This window comes from Orbicella franksi, chromosome 3 (genome assembly GCF_964199315.1).
Source record: "Orbicella franksi chromosome 3, jaOrbFran1.1, whole genome shotgun sequence".
Taxonomy (NCBI): domain Eukaryota; kingdom Metazoa; phylum Cnidaria; class Anthozoa; order Scleractinia; family Merulinidae; genus Orbicella; species Orbicella franksi.
This window is the reverse complement of record NC_138147.1, coordinates 16,895,215-16,918,325: the sequence shown is the minus strand read 5'-3', so window position 1 is coordinate 16,918,325 and position 23,111 is coordinate 16,895,215. Positions and strand designations below refer to the sequence as shown.

Here is a 23,111-nt window from a genome sequence, read left to right as displayed (position 1 = left end):
TGCAATCTTTTTGGGTCTATAAGATATACAAATTATAGAAGAGATGGTTGCATGTTTCAAACATGAAGCTGACTATTGCAGTGTTACAATAACACATTGTATCTTGGTCACTTTTCACAAAGACCAGTACCATCTAGTCTGTTGCACTCTTGTGTGAGCTAATATAGATTATGTTAGCACAATGTGAGAATAATGCTATTGTTCAGGAATAATTCCTGAACAATTGTGGATTTAGCCAGCTTGAGAGTCCTGTTTTGTAGGAATTGTTATTATCGTTATTACTGAGTAAAACAGAGTTGTAGTTAACAGGAATAGAAGACTCACTTTATTGTAACCTGAACACAGGCATCTCTGATGCTGAAATTACATCAAATATTATCTTGGCAACACCTTTGTTAAATTGGATTTCTTTCTCCAAGCATAATAGTCAGGGAGCAAGGGGCCATTCTGCCAAGGGCAGTCCACTCCTCTCCAGATGGCTATTAACTCTGTACTCTCCCTGGGAATTGGTCCACGTTTCCTTAGCCCCCTTCCCCCAAAATTCATTCTACGGCAAGGATGCGGTAATCTTCCCTTTGACCCCATCCTTTTAACACCCTCTTTATTTGCCACTTAATTTCCCACTATTTTGGAGGCTTTTCAATTTTGCTAGTGGAGGCAGGGTGGTCTCATAGTTAGTGCACTCTCCTCCGGATCAAACAGTCTGGGTCGAGCCCTGGCTGTGGAAATTGTGTTGTGTTCTTGGGCAAGATACTTTACTCTCACATAGTCTCTTTCCACCCAGGGCCGGGTTGTTCAAAGCCCGATTAGGCTAACCCTGTAAGGTTTTCTGTTCACATTGTTTGCCCTTCAGTTTTGACTTTGAATAATATCAAACTATGCAAAACATAAGCACTGAGAAACATTTTCATACAACAAAAATTAATATCTCGGTTAACTTTTAATCCTGGGTTGGCGTTAACCAGCTTTTGAACAACCTGGCCCAGGTGTATAAATGGGCACTGGCAAATTTAATGCTGGTAACCCTGCGATGGACTAGCATCAATCCAGTGGGGAGTAGAAATACTCTTAGTTGCCTCATGCTATTGAAACTGGAGATAAGGGCCAGCCTGATGGGCCACTTGGTTCGAATGCAGACTTTACCCTTACATCAATTTGACAAATTAGAAAATAGTTGGGACACCAATACTGCCTTCACTACCAACCATAGAAAACAAACAAGCTACTTAATGTTACTTTGCCATTTCTCAAAATTAATGTAATGTTATATGTCTATCAAAGTGTTCAGTCTTTGTGCTATTGTGACGCTGGGATCCGCAAGCAGTGAGAATGACAACATCTTCCAACCTGTTCTTACATATGCCTGTCTGCATCATGTCGGAGTATACACAAGGCTTCACGAACACTGTCGTTCCTGTTGTTCATGTCTTGGGCCATACCTGGTTTCTCTCTTTTTCAGCTGTTTGTCATCACAAGTCTTTCGTCCTATGAAGCCCACAATGTCATGGCAGTTACAAAGGTGTTCTCTGGGGTGTAACCAGTTGCACCACATCAACCATTTGATTATGGAAGTTGCAATTCCACAGTAAACAGTTCTTCTATCTCCTCATCAGAGACAATCTAGCACAAAATTGAAATGAAGCCAGTATATTACAGCCATAACATTTACTGATAGTTAAATAATTCTTTCACTTAAAACACAACCAGAAGCTGACTATTAATAAACTACCCACACAGATGTCCTTTAGCTAGACACAAGCTTTCCTCTGTAATGATGGCAATGGAAACAGGAATGTCACTAATCAAGAGGTTTAATGAGCAAAACAATGGCTGTGTCAGCACATGCATCATTATCCTTGGTACATTTCTTTGCCATCATCTGGAAAACAATGTGAAATGACCAAATTCTGCATTGTGTGGGGCATGCAAAGCACGATTGCTAATGTTTCAAATTTCTATTTCAAATTTATCACTGTGTCCCAGATTCAGTTTCATGATAGTTTTGATAGTGATTAACAAAGTAAATGACTTTAGAGTATCGTGAGATTCGTAGGTAAAATATAAATTCATTTTTAATTGACATTGTCCTTGGCGTTGCCGTTGTTGGATCTTAAGCATGTGCATGCTAATTGTTTCTGCGCATTCTTACTGCACACACAAATTCATTCGCCACATCATGCACGAGAGCACGTGCTAGGTAATAAAATAAACAATGATAGGGCAGATGGCTATTGCTATAGCTTTGCCTGAATTTAACAATCTTGGACATTCAGAGACCCCTATTTTTCTTTTGATGGATCATTTTCTCTACTGATTTTCTACATTTCGTGAAAAAATGAATAAAATTTACCAACCAGAAGTTTGAAGTTCTTGCAAAATCCACTGGCCATCAAATTCCATTTTTTCTACCTCTTTGTTTATCTGTGCGATGGTTTCAAATGCCTCTTGGAGGATTAAGTTTTGTGAAAACACTGGTAAAATTTGGAATTATTTACGCAACAGACCCACTTCTACAAAATACCGGTATGACTAAGATCATTTGCCTCTGCTGACTCACCTTTGATATTTTTAACTATAAACCTCTGTAGACAATGCCGTATTACGTGCGCCAATTTTCCAAAATCAGGGTAGTTTTCCACATGCTTTATCTCAGAAACAAAGATGGTGACCCCCCATTTCTTTTTGCATTTCTGACACAAGTAACTCATTATCTGACCGCTGTAAAAAATTAAGAAAAAACTTTTGACTGGAAAATTTTCACACGAACGTCCTTAAGGTCCTTATTGATGCAGCTATCCTGTATAAATGTTTTAATTATTATTACTATTATTATTATTATTATTATTATTATTATTGTTGTTGTTGTTGTTCTTGTTGTTATTCTTGATCCTGTTATTGTTCTTGTTCTTGTTCTTGTTCTTGTTCTTGTTATTATTATTATTGACTATTCAACAGTTAAAAATACTGATCCATGACTTACATTTGTGAATTCTTCAAATGTCAACCTTGTAGGTTGCTGCAGGTCACTCCTACTCAAAATGCTTGTTATAATTCCCAAAACGTGGTCATCTGTTAATGTAGGGCCAGTTACCATTCTGAACAAGCTGAACAATTCGCTGTGTGACAAGTACCCATCATTATCAGTGTCTAGCAACTGAAATGCAACTATGAAAAAAGAAAACAGTACAACTGTAAGATGGATTAAAGTAGACATGAGGTGTACATGGACACTCAGCTGGCTGGTGAAAAGGCTAACAGGATCTACTAAAAGATCCTTCAAGAAGATAAGGATTTTCAAAGTTCTTTAACAAAAAAAAAAAAGATTTTGAAAGATCTTGCAAAGATAATTCAATTCAATTCAATTTATAAGATAAAGGAATGAAAATAGTAAAATATTAGGATATGGAAATTAAGCCATTAAGAAATAAATTTTATTTGATCTTCTAGAGATCTTTGCAAGTTTCCTCCAATATCTTCAAAGGTCTTGGCAAGACCTTCTGACAAATCTTTGAAGATCCTTCAAGATCATTAAAGATCTTGGTAAAGATCTTCGAAGATATCGATCCTGGCAAGAATTTTAGAGATCCTTTAAGATCCTTAAGATTCTTGACCAGGAAATTTGAGGATCTTGTTTAAGATTCTCAAAAAGATCTAACCTGATATAAGATCCTTGGAGGATATTCACTGGCAGTTTATAACACATTTTCTTTTCAAGTAAGAGATTTTCTCTTGTGATAATTAAATACTATTGTGCCTTTCTTTAGCTATCTTTATTGTCTGAAACACTTCATCAATAAATTTTCCCATGTTTCAGCAATACCTTCTTTCAGTCAAGAACATCATATTAAATAACAAAATTCAGGACGTCTGGTAATCATGGTGATTCCTTGAGTAGCCCTCATATTCTCATAAGGCAAGGCATTTTACTTTCAAGATGACCTAAATGGAGGGGACTGTCAGCAAATTTTTGGGAAAGTCAGATTATGAAGTACTGGGAAGCGAACTCCAAAACCCTTCCGGGAAGGGAATTGACATGCCTTTTTTCAGTCAAGGTCGATTTGTTCTTTAGGTCAGAATGATTTCAACATAGGTTAATTTGTGTCAAAGGAGAAGGGGGAGTCCAGGACCAATACCTTTTTTGGGCAAATTTGCAATGATTGCTTGCATGGCTTAGTGGAGATGTAAGTGGACTGCATTAGTCAGAGATCAGGTTTTCAAATCTAGGTGAGAATAATTATAAAAAAGTGATCTGGGAGGTTAGGGTTAGGGGGGGTTGATATGGGATCCTGGCAGGATAGGGTAGGGTTATAAAACTGAGGGGGTGGATGGTGGGCATGTTATTCTTTTTAAGACCCCCCAAAAAGTTAAACCGGTTTGAATTTAACCTAGGAGGAAAAAAATCAATCTAGGTTGAAATCATTCTGACCTTAAGAACAAATTGACCTACAACATACTCCTTGCAATACTCACATTGTTTCTTGTCATCCAGTGAGTTGCGTGGACTCAATCTAGAAAGGATGCTGATGAATGACTCAGACGTTAACCTGTTTGTCCTTCTTTCAAGATAAGCAGAGGCCACTTTAGGCATAATTGGATTTGTAGATATCTCTGGTATGTCCAGGAACTGTTTAAGTGTTATGCCACCATTTCTGCCCCCTGGATCATAGTATGCAAACCTCTTCAACAGCTTGGGTATTTCTTTTGCAGTGACTACAACAAAAGAGATTTCAGGCAGAGATTTACTGTCAGAAGGGGACATACACTGGGGTTTGCAGTATTATGGTACTGGACAATTTCTTTTGTGGTATTTGTGTGTGGTATTGTGGTATTCTCTGAACCTGCAGGATGCAGTTTTTTAGCATTTTAGATGGTAATTAAAATTATCCTCCAAGTCCTACAACATTTTCCGAGACTTTTCCAATTTCCGATTGGACATTCCCAATGAAACCTAACTCTCATGGTAATGGTAAACTGCAATTCCTTGTGTGGCAATCTGAAAAGGGTAAGTTATTTTTTGTTATTTATTAGCCAACACACCGGTGGATGTCACTTATTTTGTTTATTTTGTCTAAATTGAAAATTAAGACAGATTCCGCTCAAAGTTCAAGCAATAAGTACAAAAACTATTCACTAAAAATCCACTCACTGCACGGTAACATTTGGCATACTATTTAAAACAACTCACTTTAGTTCATTTCTCTAAGTGACCCCGCAATTAAATTCTCAAGCATTCTCAAAAAAGTTAATGTCAAACCTCTTAAGAATGGTTAAAGCGTGTGTTATTGTGTTTTTAACTAATGCAAAACGTCTGTTTTCATTGAAATATGGCTAACTACAAGTTCAATTTTCTCTCGTGGAGTCAGCTTGAGAGCTTAAGTTTCGATATGTTCTTCTTAGCTGTATTCAAAATACTACCATGCCATGAGGTCTTTTTGGTAACTTACATGTAATTTTTGCCATTATTGCTTGAATGTTCTGCAGAAATCGTCTTAACTTTCATTAACAAATTCTTAGTTGTTATTTCCCTGTTATCAGCTCTTAACTTAACATACAGAGTATTGGTTTCGGTGTGACATTGAGTTTCCACTCGATATTGAAGTACTGTAGTATTTAGCAATTCTTTTTTTTTTTGCGATATTGCAGTATTTGCCGATTTTTTTTGTGGTATTGCAGCATTCAAACCCCCCCCAATGTCCCCCTTCTGTCAGAAAGTAAGTTTGGGTGAGGTGAGTGGCCTAATGATTAGAGTGTGCTGACCCCAATCTGAATTTGAGTTCTGAAGGGGTCACTGCATTATGTTCTTAGGCTGGGTAAGGCACTGTACTCTGACAAGGCCACTTTCCATTCAAGGAAATATACAATTCCCAGCGAATTGTCAGGGAAACCTGACGGAATGGTGAAAATTGTACTGGACCAGTATGTCTTTCCATAGAAACGGGTGTTAAGTACCACTGGGCTTATAAGACAGTTGGTTAAGTAACAGGCTTTCCTTTTTAAATGTGTTTGTCTGTCATCTGTGATGTGCAGGCTCCTTTGGTTGAGCTGGAAGACGCTTGGGAATGTTGGGAGTTGCTGGCGATCTACTGCTCCCCTCCCCTGTTTGTGGGCCCTTTGCCCCTCTAAGCAGCTTGTTGCCACATTCAGGTTTGCCATGGATATCTGCATGCTCTGCTCAACACTCGTATCTCACCTGGCTCCACCATCCCTTAAGCACCTTTCCCATGCTCAAGCTCAAATTACTTGAGGAATAGCCAAGTACTTAAAATTTTACGCTTCTTGAGTGTTCTTAAAAGTTGCCAAGTGCTCTATTTATATAAATCAATAATGTACAAGAAGCATATAATTAGACAACTTAGTGTGTAACATAATCAAGAAATCTTATATACACAAACTTGGGTGGAATACATTGCTCTTCCATGTAGTTTGTACAAGATGTACAGGTATATAGGCTTTGTGCTTTATGGAGATGTAATGATCTCTCGGTAATCAATCATAGTGAGTGCAGTTTCTTGAACATTAAGTCTTAAATTCATTTTCATTATTATTTTTAACATTTACACAATCCTTTAGTAAGTCAATCAGAAAAAGGTATTAATTTATTCTGCATATTAGCTGGCTGCATATTGGCTAGTACACTGTTTAAAGCCTAGAATTAGTCACAAGTACATACAGTTTGAATTTGATTCCGACTCTCTTATTTCATCCTCATTCGCAACTGAAGCTCCTGCCCCCTAAAATAAAGACAACAGAAATGTGATCATAATTTCTCAATATAACAATCCTATATGATGTATGTTCTTATATGTCAACATTATCAAATTAGTTGCCGACACTGAAACACAGGTTTTTCTTTTTGCAGTGACCTCATGGTTAGTGCGCTCAACTCCAGATTAAGTAGTCCAGGTTTAAGACCTGGCTGGGACATTGTGATGTGTCCTTGGGAAAGATACTCTCCTCTCACAGTGCCTCTCTCCACCAACTTTTACAAATGGGTACCATACTTCATACAAATATGTTACTTAGGTGTTTCCCCATACAAAAGGGAAAAATCTTATGACACCCCACTGCTGTGCACAAAAGCATATGAAAATTGCTGATTTCACAACAAAAGAAATCATTTTACACCTGGGATAGTTTAAGGGTTGAGAATTTATTATCTCTTAAATTGAGTGACTGTTTCAAAGGCACGATTATTCACTTTTCAACTGACCTCACATTCTAGGTTGTACTTAAGAGATCACTAATGTCCAGAAGTAACAATGTGGAAATAAGTCATTATGAGATATCATTCTGATAATGGTCCTGGGGTATGCTTCTTCAGGATGAAGTTAATGCATGTTTTGTATTGTTACACTTTGTTCAGTCTTGAGGATCATAGAGTCCATGCCAGTTCAAAACAAGTATAAATTATTTGAAAAATTCTGGCATAATTTTAAATGAAGCAGAATGCAACTGAAAGAAAAAAATATTTCAATCTTCACTTATAGATCACAAACCAGTGAAAATTATAACATTGAAAAAGTTCACGGGAAAAAAAAGTTACCGGTAGATAGTTTTATTTGCTGCAAAATGTTGTAAAAATAGCATGTATTCTAGAATTCTAAAAAATTAAATTTAGCTGATTTGGAAGACAGTTGACCTGAATTAAATAATGGTACATCAGAATAAGACACAAAAAACAGATTTAAAATGTCAGCCGTAAGAAAAAAATACCAAACATTCAGAACCTCATTAGAAATAACACATTTAATGAGATGTTACATAAATGGAAGTCAGCTTTTAGGAATTAAGATGGTAAAGCCCCTTGTTAGAAACTTCCAATAGAAAACTACAAAGCTAATGTACCCTTTTAAAATACCACATAATTATAATGCATTAGATTTGGAGATAATTTACATGTACAAAAGAAAAGTTGTTTCTTGGTTGATAGTGAAATCAAGTGTTATGAGGCCAAAAATGACAGGCAGTAAACCGCAAGATGAGATTTCTTGCTTCCTGTTTAATGAATAACTATTTACTATGGAAGATTTTAAGCTATATATCCTGAAGAGACATGTTGATTCACCAAAGTTTTACACATTTATAGCACAATGTCTTGGAACCAGAAAATAGACTATACATTAAGGTCCATTGAAGAAATGGGCCTTTAAAATAGGTTAATATATTGAAAAATGGTATACTTAATAGATCCATTAGTTGTCATGAAAACTCACTATCTAAAGAAATATTGCTGGAAACTGCCCGGATTGCCTTAGGGTGAAAAGTAATGTTGACATAGGGAGATCTAAAGAAAAAAACACATACAAAAGCTAGGAATTTTTTACATGATCACACATGAATCCATACACTTTTAGTTAATTTATTGCTTTGGCAGTGTAGCCACTTCCCTGTAATGACCAGTTGATTCTGTCCTGGGGAGGCCATTGCAAAAATCCACAAATGGACTACAACTTTCATCATTATTTTCCACACCGAACAACCTTTTGATTCGTAAACCATGCATTTTCATTAGTTCTTATATTATAAAGAAACACTGATTGATTGATTGAAACACTAGCTGTAAAATTGTCATGTTGACAGACTGTCCTGCCCACCACATTTTAAGAATAGACCACCATTTCCAGCTGAACTAACCTATTCAATATTTTTAATTAAAACCAATGACAATTTCCAAGTCCTTTCCAAGTCATTTCAGTGGCAAGAGCTTTTGTACAGGAAAACAAGTACTTTGATAACCTCGGTTCCATCTCATCACAAAGGTCCCGCCAGGAAGAATTGTTTAAAACCATTATCAGAAAAAGATCCCGCTAGAATCACCTGTTTCGCTCTATTGTTCAAATAGTCCATTAACTTGTAGCATTAGCGGCCTGTAAACGCATTGAATTTCTCTTTTCATGGGCAGTAGATTGAATTTGTTGAGGTTTCATCGAACAAAAGTGTAGTTTTGACGCGGATCTTAGCGAAAGCTCTCTTCGATCTTATGTAAATCCGCAAAAACATTTGCTAAACGAAGGGAAAAGTACTGTTTTTAATACCTTGGAGTTCTAACACCTTTGGCTAATCTGAAAACAATACACATCTCACTTCTTACCATAACTGAACAAGCAGAAGACCTTCGATTCCTCCAAGACGCAAAAACATGGCGGAGGGTTTCAAGTCTGTTATCCCGAGAGGGTCAGCCCGGGCTGCACTGACGGGGGGTAGCGTGGAAACATGGCTAATAAATCTTTCATACGTCCCGTGAAATTTGGTGATAGTATTTTGCGAAGTATTTTACACTTCTACGAATAAAACGACAAATTAACAGGGTATTAAAAAATTTGTCAGGTTTACTAAAGATCTTGCTTTACTCCTTGCCCCCCGAAAAATATCCGCCAAGCGTTAAAAAGGGTTCTGATTAACGGCAAAAACCGGCCGCAAAAGATCCGATAATAGGCTTTGCAAAATACAGAATACAGATGAATTTACATTTTAAAATAGAGTCGGGCGAAACAAAGAAACAAGATTTTAATTGTTTTGCGTGACCAATAAACCATGTGTCTTCGCAAAACGTGTGTTCCGCTTTTTATTTACATTCTTTTTGCGTCTCCGACAGCACACATGTCACAGCAACGAAATTTGCATTAGTTTTGCCGCCTGAAAAGTACCAATTCGCTTTTTAAATGTGTGAATTCATACTCTGTGTTTACAAGTTTACGGCACGAGCAGTGCGAAGCACACGGTGTTGTGGAAGCCCTTTGACGGTCAAAACAATAAGTTGTCTTTGAGAGCTCGAGTGATTGGCCGAGTGCAGCCCTAAGGTGTGAAAATTTCCTGGCTCTGGACGACACACTAGGCACGTCCAGACTATATTTTGGCGCTTCTACGACATTTTGCCAAAGATTTCACACGTTCCTGAACTCTTCCCTCTTGATAAAGCTCAAATACGATTTACGCGGCAAGAAGATCTTTACGTGACTCATGGTAGGAAGTTTACGTGGGCAAACTCTTGTACAACATGATAAGATAACTCGAAAAAACGCACTTCGTTGGCCATTAACACCTCAGCTCTTGCCTTGTTCAGTAGTCAGTGCAATTTTGACAAAGTTTTGAAATTGCCTAGAACGTCTGTGTGCCGATTTGAAAGGAGCTTGGCAGAAATCCTAATCGTGTACCGAACATATTGTAAGGTAGTTTTACAACCCATGACTACATATTTGTCGTTATAGAATGATTTCGTGACTCAAGGTTAGCTCATTAATTCTTGAAATTGTAATAACATCGCTCCTTTCCTCTTCGAATTGACAGGAAAACTGAGCAAGCTAAAAAGAAGGACCTGTTGTAGCTAAAAGGATCTTTTATACTGAAACCACAAGATGAAGTAAGTACTTTGTTGCAACTGATTTGTAAATTGTGTATTATGGAAGCCACCGTGTTCAAAACAAATCGGCTAAGGAATATTTCGTGAGCGCTGAATTGACGATGAGCAATGCAAAGAAGGAATTTCACAAAGCCCTCTGTCAACAGTCAATGTCGTGTTAAACGTTTTACTGAAAAGAAAGCACGAAGGGGCTATATGAAGAGATTTTCGTGTGCAAATGTTCTAGGTCGGAATCAATTGGGCTTACAAAGGGTTTCTTATGTACTGGCCATGTTTTACCGGTGAATTATGGACGAAACACAAAAACCAATTACTCGTACACGTACACCCGCCAAATCCATGAATCTGGGCATTTGAACGTATCTGTGGCTCTTAAATTCGTGAAAAACGACATATTTTCTTGTCTCATCTGTGTTTGATCATTTCAGCAAAATTTGGCGCCCTTGGGTAGAGAGTCCCCAGGACTGCCAGAGAAAACGCCGACCACGATACACGGTAAGTTATTCCATTTCGACAACTTTAAAATTATATTCTTGGAGATGTATTTCGCAACACAATTCGTTGTGGCCGTAGCATGTAAATTTTACACAATAAAAGAAAAAAAAAATTGTCAATTAAATATATCCAGTGAAGGTTGCACTTTTCGCCAAAATATGTCACGCGCGTCATCTCTTTGTTCCCTGTTAGTTCTGACCGCTTTTTCGTCAATTACTTCGATTTTTTTCAATGACTGTTTTTTCTGGGCAAGCTTGCGTATTTCACAAGAGGCGGTAAGGGAAAGCAGCCCTTCAATAACTATTCATGGTTTTCCACGGTAACGAAATTAAAGTTTCCTTTGAAAAAAACATTGTTATTCTCTCTTAATTTGGCTTAATGTTTCTGTATTGCTCTGACTTTAAAGCTCAGGCAAATGAAGGACGCACTTATTCCATCAGAAAAATTTCGCTTCTTGGTCAACGAAAAAAAAAAAAATGGAAAATAAAAAATGAAAATGAAGTCTTTCAATGAATTGTGCTTGTCAGGGGCGGCCGTGAATCAGAAAATCTCAGGCCGGACAAAATGATGATCATAAATTGAAACGAAATACTCACTTTTCCAGTTCTTAAACGTGAAACTGGTCCACTGAATAGACATTTCTTATCATTTCTGACACTTGCTTGGCAAAAAAAGAGACAAAAAAAGAGTCGCGCTTCGATAAACGGGTTCGAAATAATACTGAGTCGTTTTCCATCGAACTACGGACATGTTGTCAGCGATGCATTTTATTTATCGATATATTTTTTATCATTTTGTTTTCTCTAGTCGTTATCAAAGTTTGGAAGCAGTTAGCATCTATCTTTTCTTTGAGTTTCTTAGCAGGTTAGGCTGGTAAGGGTCTGTTAAAAAATATGGTAAGTACCGGCATAACTTGATGGTGTCTTGATAAGAAATAACACGCAAACTGCGGTGATAAACATGGCAATAAAACGCATGTTATCTTATCAAGCTACGATGGCCAAAGAAAAAGAGTATTTACGACATTGATGGTGTCTGTTTGATGTCCATCGAGTAAGAGTTCCACAACCGCTTTCCCTGCTGCTATTAACTCGGTAGTTTGAAGAAAATGGATTTAAGAGCTTCCCCTGATTCAGTCTCTGGTTTTTGCCTTTATTGAACTTAGTTGGATTGCCAAAAGTTTATTTTATTACTTTCCAAGAAAAGTTTCCTTTTTTCACGTTATATTAAAGGTGTCGTAATTTTCTGGCCAAAAAGCGGCCGAAAAACACAGCCTGCGAGAAAATATAGATGTTGGCCAATTTAGGAGCGCTTCGAACTGATAAAAAGTGTTCTAAACGGAGTTGGATGGTGTGCTTAAAAATTGAATTTTATATTATTCAGCTCTGGAAATATTCTGATAACAAATTAAAACAAAGACCCGCTCGATTTTTTTTATTCATGAAAACAATGTAAGCGGCCACTGAACTTGGAGATAACGAAGCTATTGCGGAAAGCGGCGAGTAAACTTTGTTTATACAGTTGAATAGTGGAATACCAATTTCTCATATCCTCGATTTTTCACACCTCCTGATAAATCGAAGCAAAAGTCGTTTCCTATCCCTCAATCGAACACTAATTTTACCCCCAATTTTTCGAACTGCCCGCTTTTCAACCCATTTTTTGTCACCCTTCGAGAATCGAACCTAGTAAATCAACCTCGGAAATGGTTTGAAATCTGTTGGGTTTCACAGCCAGAGTAATCTGAATAACGAGAGCGATAGACAAAACTGTGTTTCACTTAAAGCCGAAACACTACTCAAACTTGATTACTGTAGGAACGGACCACTCTTCGAATACATGCACTCGTTCTTGATAATCAATAATTTATTTGATACTGCGTCTACTTTCATAACTTCGCGTGCAACCGAGACTAAATATATCGGGAGAAAATGTAGAGAAATAAAAACATCCGGCTGTACCTAAAAATACCAACGATAGTAAAAAGGTCAACCCAGAGAATTTTGGGCGTTAACCACAACTAATTATTACGGATCGGAACATTTCAATGTTTTGTTCAGAAAAGAGATGACATTAACAGTAACTACGGCAGTTACTCAGTAGTTTTCCTTGAACTCGTTTGGGTACAGGATATCGGCAGTTATATAGTGGCGGTCGAGTTCGCTAAAAACAAACATAACTCGCGTAATCGCTGGAGAGGCGTTTGATTCTGCAGTGCGGTACAACTATACATCTGTTTGAGCTCATCACCGTGCTTAGAACTATAACGCGTTTTAAAATAACTCAAAAAACAATTTTGCTGAACTGAAAATTTATGAAGACACGGACGGGAATTGATTTCACACTGGGAAATTATTTACTAGTAAATAGCCTTCTGTTGTACTGTCGCTTGTTCAATATATATATTTTTTCTTTTATTTTGAACAGCCCTATGGACAGCCGAGTACAACAGGAAATATACAGCAACAACCACAATTTAAACATCCAGTCAGGTAATTTTAGTACACAAGAATCAGTAAAACTTGGAGACGTTATCTGTCGTTATTGAAACGGGCGACGACTCCAATAACACTTGTAGGAAAACAGCAAATTTTGGCGGGAAATTAAAGAGGTTGCCGGCAATCGAAAATTGAAAAGCTTTTCGAGGGAACCTAGAACTTAATAAGACTGACATTAGTATGATGTAAGAAAAAAAATATATCGGATTGAAGGATCGGACATATTGGGGGAGCTCGGAATGTTTGAGACAGCCCCTCACTGCATGGAGCGTTTATTGGCGACAGTTTTCATCCGCTGATGTGAAAAGACTGAAAACCTCCTTCGATTTTTTTGCACGAATATAAACCTGTTTGAAAATGGAATAAAACTCTTTGTAGAGCTTTCAATGGAACTGTAGTGTAGCTAATGCAATGTACAGATGGTCAAAACTGTGTAAGATTATTGTTGGCCAGCCGGAAAGAAGCTTGCCCGACTCGGCAAACTACTGGCGTGGAAGGGTGGCCTCCAACATAGCGTTTCTGGCCCCGTCCACACTCTGTCGGAAGAATGTGAAAACGGAGGTTTCACTCTGAAGACGAATCAAGTGTTTTCCACCCACACTACGCCGGAGAAATTCAAAAACGCGACAATCACCGGTCATGTTGGATTTGTGTTTTAAGAAAACTTGGTCAGAGAAATCACATGATCATCGTGACGCCATCGTTTTCGAAAAGCTTCGTTTTCAAAACGTTTTCCGTCCACAAGAAAACGAAAAGCCAATGAGCAGTGTTTTCAAATTCCTCCGGTGTGAGGAGCCTTTTCCGAAAGCTTTGTTTTCGTGACGGATAAGTGTGGACAGTACGCCTAATCGTAGAAATGAAGCTGCGTTTTCACATTTCTCCGGCGTATATGGACGCTGCCTCAGTAGTCAATGTTTCACTGTCAATTCGTCGGATGGGTACAACGCACAAACTAGTTTAATAATGTTTTCACCCAACGTAAATGTTTCACCAATATTTTTCCTTAACAGAGAAAACAGCTTCCTTTTGTACAGTCTTTTAGAAAAGCAAGTCAGCGAAACTATTTTTGAGCTGTACTCTTTTCTTAAAGTTTTCACCCCATTTTTTTCAGTGGGATGGGGTGGGGGGACAGCAATGCATGTTAAGGAGTGCTTTTTCAAGTTTTGGTTGTAAAACACAGATAATTCATGGCGTTACATCAGTGTCCCAAGGACTTTTTTCCATCATTGCAGCTTGTTTGCTACGTTTACTTAATAAGCTACATCAAGGTTTGCGAATCTTGAAAAGCTTAGCCTGAATTTTTCAAGTTCGTCGTTTTCAATCCGTATCAATCTTCTCCATTCTTAACCATCCTTGTTCCTTTATGGTTTAACATCATCTCTTTGGTGTTTTTTACCTTAGGAAACTGTTATATTGAGGTTTCCTTCAATTTAATTTTGTACCGTCAAATTATCTCAAAATACCGTGACTGAACTTTTTTAACGCGTACCTGACAGTATCATTTCCCTTCTAGGTTACTTTGGACGAAAGCTGCGTATGATTACATGTATGCCTCGGGTGAAACCCTATTGCGGAACTTTCCTGTTCAGGCGACAATTCAAGTCGTAGATGAGTACGATAGTGATACGAGCGACGATGACGACGATGAAGAGAATGATGATGAATGTGGCGAACAAGAAAGTACAAAGAAATGTAAACAATAGTATTTATTATCAAAAACGAAACACCGTAAATGTAAATACCTCGGGAACGAACATTCATATATAATATACACACCGAAGTGAAAGAAAGTTTAAAAACGCGCTTTTACGATTTATATGATATACGTTTTGAACAGAGTTCGAAAATCGGCCATTTAATTTTCGGGTTACTTTGTGCCTCGGTTTCAAAACGAGTCCTAGTGCAAAACCTTTCACACGAAAATGAGTTCAATTTGCATGAAAATGAACCTGTCGGGGGGCACGTTCTCAAAGAATGGTTTCCCATGACTCATTTTGACACAGAGGCAAAATGGAACTTGGAAATGGCCCATTACATTCTTCAATCTTGGACAATGAGAAGTCAGTTATGCAGTTTATTGATTCAGCATGATTCTAATACATGTAGTATTTCTATTAATAAGTTAAAAGATGTTAATTCAGTTTCTTTTTACTTTATGTCTGGATACACGGTTAATTTTTGTTAAAAAATAAAATATATCTTGTCCATAACATTTATCATAAACTGCTATTGATGCTACTATGCTGATGGCTTTTCTTGATACAGCTGTCTGTGTCAGGTACAATAGGTTACTTTTGCCATTTTCCATTCTGTTTTCAAATCTTTTTTATGAATTTTGTGAAATATTTTGTAAGAACTGCAGTCAGTGACTAATCTTAACTAATTAGTAAAGAATATTATACTCTATTGTCCTGATAAGATTGAGAGTTGAGAAGGGTTAGCAACAAAAATGCAATTTTTGATATTTACTGGTCTTAAAGAAAATATACAATTTTGTAAAACCAAGATGCACATGCATTTCTAAAAATATCATTATAATATAAATTCATGATTCATTCAAGCTTAAAAAAAGCATGTAATGTTGTGAAATGTCCTTTGGCTTGAAGCTCTTATTTCTGCTTCATCTGTAAACAAGCTCTCTAGTGGGGTATTGGGCAGAAAAATTGATAAGTAAAGTCCACAGAGTGATCTTAAGACTGCTCTAAGTTCATTTCAGTTATCATATGCAGCTCGAGAGCCTCTTCATGGTGTGATTACTTATCATTCCATTTTCTAGAGTGAATTGAACTAGACTGAAAGAAAAATTATTGTTATTCATGTGAACTTTATTACATATCATCTCTTCAATTAAGTACAATAATATATTATTCTCTTTTCATGCATTCTTTGAAAACTTAGTCATTCAAACCTGTTGTAAGACCACATGTACAAATTCTGTAACCCAAGCTGGTGCCATTGTAAATGCCACTAATTAGTATAAATATTTTATACATATGGATGTAATAAATTAAAACCCGCTATTAGAATCTTATGGTTTTGACTCCCTGTTTAACACATATCAAAGTAGGTCCAATTTGCTGAGAGATGACTAACTTGCTACATTCGCCTTGACTGCCAAATTCCCAGGCAGGATACCCAAGTAATTCTTCAAACTTTTAAGATTAATTAATTGACATCATGAGAGCAGAGCATGTTTGCCTCAAAATGCACATTTTTTAAAAAACAAATCCCTCACTCATAATACTTTTATCATTTGGACTTAGTTTGAATATTGCCACATTAGTCATCTTTGAAACCTACTTGACCTGAACTATAACAAGAACAGGCAAGATCACCTGTAACATCAAGGCTCTGTCCATCGTACTTAGCCAAAACTGGCCCTGGATGCTTACAAGCAGAAAAAATATTTTATTTGTAACCCACTAGACAGAGAATCTAAGAAATCATTGGAAAATACAACTTAAAAGTAGTGTTTCTCCAGTGTCCTCACCATCCCTAGTATTAAAAAATGTTTGGTGTGAATGCTCCTCACTTAAGTCTTTCCTATTGTCATAACCTTTCCACACACATAGCAATACCCATTCCACCACCAATGCATAAAGCTGCCACGCCTCGTCTTGCTCCCGTTCGTTTTAAGCCATACAACAGAGTAACAAGAATTCTACATCCTGATGCTCCTATCGGGTGTCCAAGAGCTAGAGCACCTCCACTGACATTCACCTTTGGAAAAAAAAAATTAACAGATGTAAATATTAATTAATGCACAATTCACCAGTTAATTAATCATCAATGAATAATTTTTCCTTAGCATTTACACCTAAGTTTACCCTTCTGGTATGCTTTGGGTAACAGGGTTCTCATTAATTCAGGGTGTAGAGGGCTAGTTTCATGCAGGAGACAGCTGAAACTGATTCGAGTGCTAAATGGACAAGCCTCTAAGGAGGTCTGGGGGTATGCTGCAGGTATGACAAGGCTTCCGTTGAATAATTGCAAATTTGATTATGATAATATATTAATTAAATATATTCATATTTATTTATTAACAAATTAATTAATATATTACTAAAGTTTCAAAATGATTTTTACCTTTTCTGGGTCAAGTCCCAAATCTTTAACAACGGCACATGACTGGGCAGCAAATGCCTCGTTTAGTTCAAACAAGTCAACATCTTCAATCTTCCATCCTGCTTTTTGGAGCTGAAGAAAATGAGAAGAAAAAACAAACATTTAACCTCTTGTCATTCCAAGATTCTCCTGAGGTCCCTCTGAGTAAGTTTGAAGATCAAGTTATCATTAAGACTTCCAAAATATTTTAAACAGGCCCTTAGAATTCAACTTTTCAGATTCCTTCTACTTATTCAAGTACACATAATCATATTAAGTTGAGATTCTTTCCAAGTTTGCACTGATTTGAACTATAAGACAGTAAATGTTGGATATAAATTTCCGAGCCTCTGCAGGTAAACAGTAATCGCTTCTGGAATAGTGCTTCATTTACAATTTTGTACCTGGTCACACAGTCCTAATCTCAAACTCATGATAAAGTTTTGAGGTTTACAAAAAGTTGTTTTGAAATGTTGCGATTTTGTACACAAATTATCACTAGGGACCTTATGCACATGACAGCGACGGCAAGGACAACACCTATTAAAAAGTGTGTTTATATTTTACTTTGGAATTTTGCATTTACATAGATCTATTCAGTGTGTTTGTTGGTATTAAAACTTGGCCCTGCTGAATATGCTACGAATGCGTAGTGAGTACCAAATAGAAATATGAAAAAATTAGCCGTAGTGGATCCCATTGTCAAAATACTTGGAAATTGGTCATTTCACATTGTTGATTAACACAGGATGGCAAAGAAAAGTACCAAGAATGAAATTGCAAGTGCAAAGCATTAAACCTTTTGTTTGGTGATGTCCCATTGTCCTTGCGGTTGTGTTTTGCATAAGGTCCCTACTGATTGTTACTGGTGAACTTTAAAACAGAGTAATTGTATTTAATATACTCCAAAGGGCTATACTCACAGCTTTCCTGGCTGCAGGGATAGGTCCAGTACCCATCACTGCTGGGTCCACACCAGCCTGACCCCAAGAGACAATGCGTGCCAAAGGGACCACACCCCTCCTGGTAGCCTCCGCATAAGACATTAGCACTACTGCAGCAGAACCATCATTAATCCCAGAAGCATTCCCTGCTGTTACTGTGCCAGTGCCATCCTGTAGAAAACAGGGTTTGAGACGAGCAAGACCCGCCATGGAAGTGCCATGTCTTGGAAATTCATCTTCTGTGACATCTATTGTCTCTGTAAGTTTATGAAGTATTAGGTTATGTAAAGGACTATAAAATGTTTAAGCAAGCAACTGGAACGATGATCCTGCTGGTATACGTTGGATCAATAGTGATCTAATCAGCTTTACATATAAAATGAAGAATACAAAAGCAAAAACCGACACAATGTAGTATGATTTTTTTTGAAGGTGTACTATATTTTGGCTGACCAAACCAGCCATCTTCAGGTACAATGAAAATTTTACATTGGGCCGCCGAACATTTCCTGTCCTCTCCTAACCACACTGCTAATGACATGCAATTAATCCCCACTGAAAAAATCTTTTCAGTGGGGAAAAACAATCTTTTTTTCTTTTCTCCAGGGAAGATTTTTTAATTCAAAAAGGCAGAACAATTGATCCTGATGGTCTGAACATCTGCAAAGAAACATATTGTTTCCATTTGTTTTCTTTTATTATGTTCTTTTATCATGTTATTTTATTTTACTGTATGCTTATCTTTAATTTACACTGTTAATTACTTTTACGTATTTCCGGTATTATGTAAATATTGGCTACATAAAAACATGTCCCAATGTAAAATTTTCATTGTACCTGAAGAAGGCTGGTTTGTCCAGCTGAAATATAGTACACCTTCAAAAAAATCATCCTACGTTGTGTCGGTTTTTGCTTTTGTATTCTTCATTATGTAAAGGCCATTTTCACACTTGGCTGATGTCAACAGGTATATATTTAAATCTAACAATGCATTGGTTGTAATCAGGCATTATTTTTGATATAGTAAAAGCCTGGGTTGACACCCAATTTGAATATTATTCCAAACAGACCAGTCATTCCTTATAACAAATATTGGTTGTCACATTTTGAATGCCACATCAATTTACCTTTTCGTGTTTTAACAGGAACAGTGACAATCTCTTCTTTAAAATAACCTTCTTTCTGTGCCTTCTCCACTTTGTTTTGAGACACAACTGCAAACTGATCTTGGTCATCCCTGCTTACTTGCCATTGTTTTGCAACATTCTCGGCTGCAAAATAAAAGTTACTGTCAGTAATAAAATTTAAAAAATATATATTCAGCTTTTTTGTTTATGAAATACCTTTGTTGCTTTTTGCAGCAAAAAGTAGGTAAAAAATTGTACCATTTGAAAATGTACAAAATGTACCACAACATACAATACTTTGGTTCACTTTGTTGTACAAATAACTGCAGCAATTTTGATGGAAAAAACGCAAGAACTGAACAAAAGTGAAATTTGTGGAAACTGCTTGCATAATGTATGCGTAATACTATAGGAAATCAGTAATCTTAACCAACAAGGAAGAAAATATAATTCATGCCCTTGCCTGTTATTCCCATGTGGTAGCCATGAAAGGCATCAATGAGCCCATCTAACATCATAGAATCCACAAGTTTAGCATCACCCATCTTCAGTGGAGACCTCATGTTACAACAATGTGGGGCCTAAAAGAAACAACAAATATGCACTAAATTATAATGTAGTTATAATTAGCCTCAGTGGGGCAATTGGAATTTCTACCTCAGGATTCATTACTTAATCACAAACCAGCTCCAAAGGGAGTTTTCATACAAACATGCTCCTTTCCACTAGTGGACTAGAGTGCTGGGTGATGACTCAAACAATGACTGTGTAGGAGACTAGCACTTACTTGACTCATACTTTCTTGACCGCCTGCAACAATGGTAGCTGACTCGTCATTCAAAACAGCTTGGTAGCCTAATGCGACAGCCTTTAACCCAGAGCCGCACAGCATGTTAACACCATAAGCTGGAACTGAGGATGGGATACCAGCATTCATTGCCGCCTGGCGTGCAGGTCCTTGTCCCTGTCCTAAGAAAAATATTTTTTATTATTTTTTTCTCAAGAATCTGAGCGAGCCGGAATCCTAAATCCTTGAATTTGATTGGCTAATCACACGCACGTGACTGGTCCAGCTTTTTACGATACGGCCCACAAAAGTTAGCGGTAATCGTCAATCTTTTGCCTTCTTTACACATCCATCCACGATTAGTCAACACAAGTTTGTCTCTGTCACTGTAAGTAAATTTAATTGAGTATTTTGAAGTATTGAGAGTTTGCTTGGTTGTTTGTAGCTTGGCGCTGTAATGGCACGTAATCCTGTGTTTCTCTCGCCGTGAAATTCTAGTCAATTTCAGTCGAATTTACCTCTCTGATCGTTGCTGTATTCAGGAGACCTTCTGTGGAATACATTTAATGAATTTCCTCTCTTTTTGCTTTTCAGTTTATGGTAGAAAAGTCTGATTTCAAGTGATTTTAAAAGCGACGACTGATAGAAATTGTTTTTGTAGTAAAACTTCAAACTTCCCACAAAATTTCACACTGCAAAAAAAATTTTGGAGAACTTAACTGGTGAAATAAATGCAACTAACATAAAGTAGTTCGAAAAAAATCTGTTCTTTAATACTACTATCTGACTTACTCGCTCGTTACGAAGAGTTTTTTATAAATCATTAGTAGACGGCACGGAAGTCGATTCAATGACAAAGTTGCGTAAACAAACCCATTTGTAATCTGTAAAACCAATTTACTGCAGGAAAAAAAATAAACATGTTATTTGCTGGCTTAGGGTCGGTCCTCGGGCTTGAAAATGCTGCCCGACGTCTCAGGCAGCATTTTTTCAAGACCTCGGTTACAGTTTACCACTATATGGACCTCCCAGCTGGCAAATAACATAATTATATATACTCAACATGACCACAAAAAAATGCACTACCTAACTAGGAAATTCAAAGCTTAATTTCACTAACAAAACGCTCCATTTTTCAATTTGGCATTCAGAATCAGACATTTTTCAGTTGCTCTGTTCCTACATGTATTATATTTATTTTGGACGTACAAGTATCCTTCTGTAGGGTTTAATCCGCACAAAATATTGATTGTTTGATCAGATATGAACAACTCACCTGTTTTAGAAATTTAAAATGGCAAATTCTCTGGGCAGAGGCTCGGGGGAGGGGGGGGGGACTCCCATATAAAAAAGACGGGGGTGCTTGTTGTACCTTTTAGGGGTTAAAAAAGTGGTTTTGCTACCTCTTAAGGTATTCAGCCTAGTACCTATAGTACCTATTAGGGGTGAAAAGCCACAAAACAGGATTCCAAGCACATTTCAAGCCACAAAACAGGATCTTGGTACTGTTCAGGAGGGAGGCGTAGGGGCCTATTAGAAACCTAACAACCGTGCAAAAAATCGCCGAAAACCATAAAACCGCAAGAAATTTCGTCCAAACCCGAAAACCAAAATAAAAGACCTCACTAGCAAAGCTTTGTTACTGAGTCTTCAGAATCTCTCTTTCTGTCATTTAATTGTTATACATCTAAGCTCATTTTACTTTCCGAAGTTCTTTCTGTGTATTCCTTCATTACAGCAGAACACATCGTAGTCCAAAAATCTCCTTTTTTGTGTAAATCGGTTCCACAGTATGATGTGTGACCCTTACCGGCTTCCGTATGATTTTAGGTGATTTTTGTTTGAAAGAAACACCACATTCTGAAACTACTTTTCGATTGCCATTGTCGGAATTTTCATTTGTGTTGGCACAATGGCAGCTAAAGAGACTAATTAAGTTTGTCATGCATTCCTCTAACTGTAAGTGGTTCTTTGGAATTACAGACCGTTGACAATTAAAGTTTTAGTGTGACTGTGAGGTGTAACTTCCTTGGCAAAACCAGAAAAACTGTAAAAAAGGAATTAGGCAGAAAAATCCAAAAAACCGCCCTCATTGTTGACAAAAAATGAAAACCAAAGACTAAATTGGAGAAAACCTGCAAACTGCACAAGACACCAAAACTGAAAAACCGCAGAATCTAAGTGCGAAAACTGAAAAACTGAACCAAAAATTGGCCAAATCCGCAAAACTGAAAATCCCAACACCCCCCTCTTTCAGGGGTTCTTTTCAACATTTCTGACGAACACCCCCGTCCTTTTTATTTGGGAGTCCCCCCGGGGGACAGAGGGTGGGGAGGGGGCGTGACAAGCACAGAATGCGGCCACGTGACTTTGTCTAAGTCAATCCCAAAATTCTGAAGGAAAGCACTTGTAATTGCTTTCACCAACGCAATCGAAGCTCTTTTGGAACAACAGAAAGGATTCAAACGAGTGTTTGTCATATGCGTACCTGCAGTGCAAACTTGTCCCATGATGACTTCCGCCACGTCAGACGCTGGAGTCTTGCCGCGCGACAAAACATCTCGAATGACTATGGCACCAAGTTCATGTGCTTTGAGTGAGCTAAGACAGCCGTTCAAATTTCCGATTGGCGTTCTTCCTGCAGCAACAATTACAACATCTGTATTATTGTATCCCGAACTGGCCGCCATTGTAAAAGTACAAAGATTAACTCCTGGGAACGAGGTTGGAGCTTTACGTGACCTCGTACATGACAAAGTATTGAAAGATGAGAATTCCACTGTTTTGATTTACTTG

The 23,111-nt window shown here is 37.4% G+C and overlaps 3 protein-coding genes across 5 annotated transcripts; 1 reads left to right on the top strand and 2 right to left on the bottom strand.

The window, feature by feature from the left end:
- Positions 1 to 1,530: 1,530 nt before the first annotated feature.
- LOC145481552 (calcineurin subunit B-like) lies at positions 1,531 to 9,517 on the bottom strand. Its single transcript, XM_081460041.1, has 5 exons — positions 9,092 to 9,517; positions 6,671 to 6,731; positions 4,471 to 4,710; positions 2,981 to 3,165; positions 1,531 to 1,620 (listed from the first exon to the last, which is right to left on the bottom strand). Exons 1-5 carry the CDS (start codon positions 9,092 to 9,094, stop codon positions 1,564 to 1,566), a joined length of 546 nt encoding a protein of 181 aa, XP_081316167.1. The 5' UTR covers positions 9,095 to 9,517; the 3' UTR covers positions 1,531 to 1,563.
- A 78-nt stretch (positions 9,518 to 9,595) lies between these two features.
- LOC145481580 (protein ripply-like) lies at positions 9,596 to 15,568 on the top strand. 3 transcript variants are annotated; one of them, XM_081460092.1, is made up of 5 exons: positions 9,596 to 9,800; positions 10,288 to 10,360; positions 10,789 to 10,855; positions 13,283 to 13,347; positions 14,867 to 15,568. In XM_081460092.1, the coding sequence occupies exons 2-5, from the start codon at positions 10,356 to 10,358 to the stop codon at positions 15,054 to 15,056; spliced, it is 327 nt and encodes a 108-aa protein (XP_081316218.1). In that variant the 5' UTR covers positions 9,596 to 9,800; positions 10,288 to 10,355; the 3' UTR covers positions 15,057 to 15,568. The 3 variants fall into 3 exon arrangements, with proteins under 3 accessions (XP_081316218.1, XP_081316217.1, XP_081316216.1); XM_081460091.1 differs by having other exon boundaries at positions 9,596 to 9,963; XM_081460090.1 differs by having other exon boundaries at positions 9,596 to 10,169.
- Positions 15,569 to 15,587: 19 nt separating this feature from the next.
- LOC145481572 (acetyl-CoA acetyltransferase-like) lies at positions 15,588 to 23,105 on the bottom strand. Its single transcript, XM_081460077.1, has 7 exons — positions 22,804 to 23,105; positions 20,316 to 20,497; positions 19,992 to 20,109; positions 19,529 to 19,672; positions 18,381 to 18,658; positions 17,440 to 17,550; positions 15,588 to 17,073 (listed from the first exon to the last, which is right to left on the bottom strand). The coding sequence occupies exons 1-7, from the start codon at positions 23,003 to 23,005 to the stop codon at positions 16,903 to 16,905; spliced, it is 1,206 nt and encodes a 401-aa protein (XP_081316203.1). The 5' UTR covers positions 23,006 to 23,105; the 3' UTR covers positions 15,588 to 16,902.
- Between the last annotated feature and the right edge of the window lie 6 nt (positions 23,106 to 23,111).

Bases quoted from the DNA above. Each gene is read 5' to 3' on its own strand.
- LOC145481552 (XM_081460041.1), bottom strand. The intron at 4,711-6,670 runs GTATGTACTTGT...CTTTTGTTGTAG, and splicing joins GTCGGAATCAAATTCAAACT to TCACTGCAAAAGAAATACCC. The intron at 1,621-2,980 runs GTAAGTCATGGA...ATTTTGTGCTAG, and splicing joins CATTTGAAGAATTCACAAAT to ATTGTCTCTGATGAGGAGAT.
- LOC145481580 (XM_081460092.1), top strand. The intron at 10,856-13,282 runs GTAAGTTATTCC...TATTTTGAACAG, and splicing joins AACGCCGACCACGATACACG to CCCTATGGACAGCCGAGTAC. The intron at 13,348-14,866 runs GTAATTTTAGTA...TTTCCCTTCTAG, and splicing joins CAATTTAAACATCCAGTCAG to GTTACTTTGGACGAAAGCTG.
- LOC145481572 (XM_081460077.1), bottom strand. From the start codon at position 23,005: ATGGCGGCCAGTTCGGGATACAATAATACAGATGTTGTAATTGTTGCT. The intron at 19,673-19,991 runs GCAAGGGCATGA...TTTATTTTGCAG, and splicing joins CTACCACATGGGAATAACAG to CCGAGAATGTTGCAAAACAA. The intron at 17,074-17,439 runs GTAAAAATCATT...TTTTTTCCAAAG, and splicing joins TGGGACTTGACCCAGAAAAG to GTGAATGTCAGTGGAGGTGC.